Raw genomic sequence first — 4,546 nt, forward strand, 5'->3', positions numbered from 1 at the left:
TCTTGTCCTTGTACTGCAATAGTATCTCTTTACCTTGATCATCCTAATTTTATTCTTCTCATAGGTTATGGAGGGCAATGAAGTGTTGTGCCAAAAGTATTCGTAACTGGTACATAAGATGATACATTGGTGGACTACCCTTAGTACATCCCAAACCAAACTCTCAAGAACTTCTTCGCATTCTGTTCTCCTTCAGACATAAGTCTTGATGGATGCCATTAGTATATTTTCACTTTGTTAGTGCTCTTTCCCCTTTGAATTCTTTGGCAATGATGACTTGTTTTCTTGTTGTTTGGTCCATTATAGGGTTCTTACCATGGTGTATGTCTATTGTCCCCTCGGGTAGTTTTTTCTCCTAGATTTGGTCAAGGAATGATGCTAAATGTTTACCCTATAGGGTGAGTGTTTAAAACATGACAAAATGAATGTAAAATGTAATAATACATTTATGCACAATGTATAGATCTCTCTCTCTCTCTCTCTCTCTCTCTCTCTCTCTCTCTCTCTCTCTCTCTCTCTCTCTCTCTCTCTCTCTCTCTCTCTCTCTCTCACACACACACACACACACGCACACACGCACACACACACACACACACACACACACACACACACACACACACACACACACACACACACACACACACACACACACACACACACACACACACACACACACACACACACACACACACACACACACACACACACACACACATTTTTATATTCATTGATCACATAATAATACATTTATGCACAATGTATAGAGAACTCTCTCTCTCTCTCTCTCTCTCTCTCTCTCTCTCTCTCTCTCTCTCTCTCTCTCTCTCTCTCTCTCACACACACACACACACACACACACACACACACACACACACACACACACACACACACACACACACACACACACACACACACACACATTTTTATATTCATTGATCACATAATAACAATGTCTATCCAAAAAAACCACAACAATATTACCAATATGTTGGTAAACAGATTTTTCACTGTAAAATTTTCCCAATGGAGTGTATGTGGCAAACCATTCACAACAGTTGGATAAGCCCTTGGTGCGCGGCCTTCCTCTACGTTTAGAGGGGCAGCTCCCTCGTATGATATGATTTTAAAAGGGTTTTTTGAATAAATAATCTAAAAGTTCAAAGATTGAGAGAAATTCATTCAGGACGAATGCACCACACGACTTCACAACTTTCTTGGGTAAAAAAGAATGATAACAAAGGTGATCAAGAACTACGCTTGAAAATAACCAGTATTACCATACAAATTCATATTTCATAAGCACTCGCACAATACCGTGAGAATGCTTACTACAATTGTAACAATTTTGATTTTAGAATAAGAAATCAAAATCACATCTCATTTCATTTCCTTGCACCAAGAAGATAATAGAGATTTTCAATTTCAAAGATAAAAACTATACGTACTTTCCAAAATTTATCTCTTGATCAAAATTTTAGCATAGTGTTCCCTTATTTTAAAACCAAAAAGTCCCTTTACAAAGCCCAAAAGAGCCGTTATATAGACACAGAGGTTAATATGTGGTTAGTGACTACCCCCCAAATATGTGATTTGGGTGAGGTTAATTAACCTCCATAAAATTAACCTTAAATGAAAAAGATCACTAATTGAAATGTATGACTTGGAACATGTCTTCAGACAGTCGAATCATTGATTTGTTGAGTTATTTGATACAAACTCTTCTTCATGATCATCGCCAAGTTTGACAAAGAAACAATCATTCACAACATCAATTGCTCATGCATTGATTGTAGTCTAGATAGTGATACTACAACCTTGTCTTCCCAACGATATAGGTTATAGAATTTTCAATCCTTTGGGACTAATTTTGATGAGCCATTATCATATCCACTTATCAGCCACTGCATATATGTTGAACAAAAGAACATAATGGCTTGGACTTTAAGTATCTGACTGAAACAAGAATTCTGCCACACATTCTCCTAATTCTATATTGGAACGAATTCTAGAAGAAGCCAACAAAGATGCCCATATGGTAGCATTAGGCTTTATTGGCATATTAGTAATCAAGTTGTATACCTCGTACAAATGACCAACATGAGCAAAGAGATCAACCATGCAACAATAGTGTTCTATTGCAGGAGTCACATTATAGTATTCATTCATAGAATTGAAGTACGTCCAGCCCTCATACATGAACCATGCATGGCGGCAAGTTGAAAGAACTCTAATGAATATGATATGATTTGGTTTCATGTTTAAAGATTTCATCTTTTCAAAGAGATCCAAGGCTTCCTTCCCAAACCCATGAACAACTTTTCCTACAATGATTGCATTCCATGAAACCACATCCCAAACAAGCATGTTGTCAAACACAATCTATGCATCCTCTGTTCTACCACACTTGAAATACATATCAATTGATGCACTGGCCACAAAAACATCATGTTGAAACCCATTTCTAATAATACATCTTTGTAACTCTTGGCCATAGTGCAAGGCTTCCAAGGCAACATAGGTTGGAAGAACAATGGAAAAGGTTGTTGAGTTAGGTTTTACATTTGCAACTTGCATTTCCTTAAAAATATCCGAGGATTTTTTTCGACGCAGCCATTTTGTGCATGTCCAGCTATAAGTGAGGTCCATGATACCACATTTCATTGACCCATTTTGTCAAACAACTCGTGCGCCTTCTGTATGGCTTCACATTTTGAATACATATCTATTAGGGATGTCACAACTGCATCATAGAGAAAATTCACTTACATTTTGATGTATATCTATACATTGTTCCAGATCTCCCATTTTGGCATAGACTGGGATGATTGAATCAAAGGTTGACGAGTCCAAATTTATGCCTGCTAGTCTCATTTTCTTAAAAATCTCCAATGATTTTTCCAAAATCCCACTCTATGTATATCCTACAATCATTTCATTCTAAGAGACCACACTTTGTTGAGCTATTCTATTAGACAGTTCACACGCCTTTTGTACTTTTCCACATCTTGCGTACATACCAACCAGAGCATTGCCAACAACAGCATCCGACAAAAATCCACTTTTAATTATCAATTTATGAATTCTCATGCCTTGTTCCAAAGATCCCAGTTTGGCACAGGCTAGTAGCATGTTGGTATAGGTTGCTGAGGTTGGCTTTACACCAACCAATTGCATTTCGTTAAAGACATCCATGACCTTTTCTACAAGTCCACTCTGAGCATATCCCGCAATGGTTTCAGTCCACGAGACCACATTAGATCGAGGCATTTCCTGGAAAAGATTTAAAGCCTAATCAACAATACCATTTTGCACATATCCAGTAATCATAACAGTCTAGGAAACTACATTTGCATTACTTATTTTCTCGAGCATCATGTATTCTTCCACATTTTGCATACATGTCTATTAGGAAAGTCACAAGAACATCATCCCACAAGAATCCACTTTGGATTATCCTCTGATGGATTCTCAAACCCTGCTCTAAGGCCCCCATTTTAGCACATGCTAGAAGAATGCCTGCAAAGGTGAACTCATCAAGTTGAACACCTTTTACTTGCATTTGGTGAAATAGTTACAGTGCTTCTGTAGTAAACCCATGTCTTCTGTAAGCTGTGTTGGTAAAAAGATTTCAAAAATTCGTCAGTATGTTTCTTCTTAACCTTCAATATGCCTCCTATCTCAACACTTGCCTTTTAGATGATCTTACTTCCAGTTCCTGACATTAATTAGCTAAATAAAGAGGTTAATAACTGTCTCAAAGAGGTCAATGAATATGTGTTTTTGGAGAGGTTAATTAACCTCCTCCAAAATGCGTAATTTGAAAGTTATCATTAGCCTTTTTGAGAGGTTAATGGATACGTGTTTTTGGAGAGGTTAATTAACCTCCTCCAAAATACATAATTTAAAAGTTATCATTAACCTATTTGAGAGGTTAATGGTTAATGATAAAGTTGAAAATGCGTAATTTGGGTCTCTCCATTAACCTACAATAACTTGGGGCTCAGAAGTCAGATTTTGAAAATTTCAAGTGCTGGGTGGACCTGGGAACGAGGCAGAGATATGAAGAGTCAAAACTTCACAAAAACTCAGAGATAAAATAACCATTTCAATGATTAAAATGAGGCATATTTCAAAAATAACCATAACATCAACAATGTCAAAATTGAGGCATTTTGATGACTGGGTAATACAACCAAAATTCGAACACCTATCAAAGATAAGTAAAATGCTATGTATAAGTGTGTCAACCGATTATGAGTGCCAACTGTCAGCAACGGTTGGCCAACTACCAACCCCTCAACAATCACTAACAACTACTAATTATCTCGAGAACATCCTTTAGAACTAGGAGTGACTCCTACAAATTTGAAACTCATCTCAAACATCTCGATAATATATTGATATATGAAATATAACTTAAAGTATAAATGTCTCTTAAATGTTTATATGGTTTCTTGTAAAAATTCCAACATTAGAGTTTAACCCAAAACATTTACAATTATTCTCTAGGGATTTATTTGCCTGCTTTCCATAAGAAATACCCTAA

General features: G+C 36.6%; 1 protein-coding gene across 1 annotated transcript; it reads right to left on the reverse strand.

Moving 5' to 3' along the window:
* Positions 1–2,937: 2,937 nt before the first annotated feature.
* LOC149546761 (putative pentatricopeptide repeat-containing protein At3g28640) lies at positions 2,938–3,493 on the reverse strand. Its single transcript, XM_089794050.1, has 2 exons — positions 3,419–3,493; positions 2,938–3,288 (listed from the first exon to the last, which is right to left on the reverse strand). The coding sequence occupies exons 1-2, from the start codon at positions 3,491–3,493 to the stop codon at positions 2,938–2,940; spliced, it is 426 nt and encodes a 141-aa protein (XP_089650176.1).
* Positions 3,494–4,546: the final 1,053 nt, after the last annotated feature.

This window comes from Cupressus sempervirens, chromosome 7, assembly GCF_028749045.1.
Source record: "Cupressus sempervirens isolate cs-2001-9-10 chromosome 7, ASM2874904v1, whole genome shotgun sequence".
Taxonomy (NCBI): Eukaryota; Viridiplantae; Streptophyta; class Pinopsida; order Cupressales; family Cupressaceae; genus Cupressus; species Cupressus sempervirens.

Bases quoted from the DNA above. Each gene is read 5' to 3' on its own strand.
- LOC149546761 (XM_089794050.1), bottom strand. From the start codon at position 3,493: ATGGGGGCCTTAGAGCAGGGTTTGAGAATCCATCAGAGGATAATCCAA. The intron at 3,289-3,418 runs GTGACTTTCCTA...ATTGTTGATTAG, and splicing joins TCTTGTGGGATGATGTTCTT to GCTTTAAATCTTTTCCAGGA.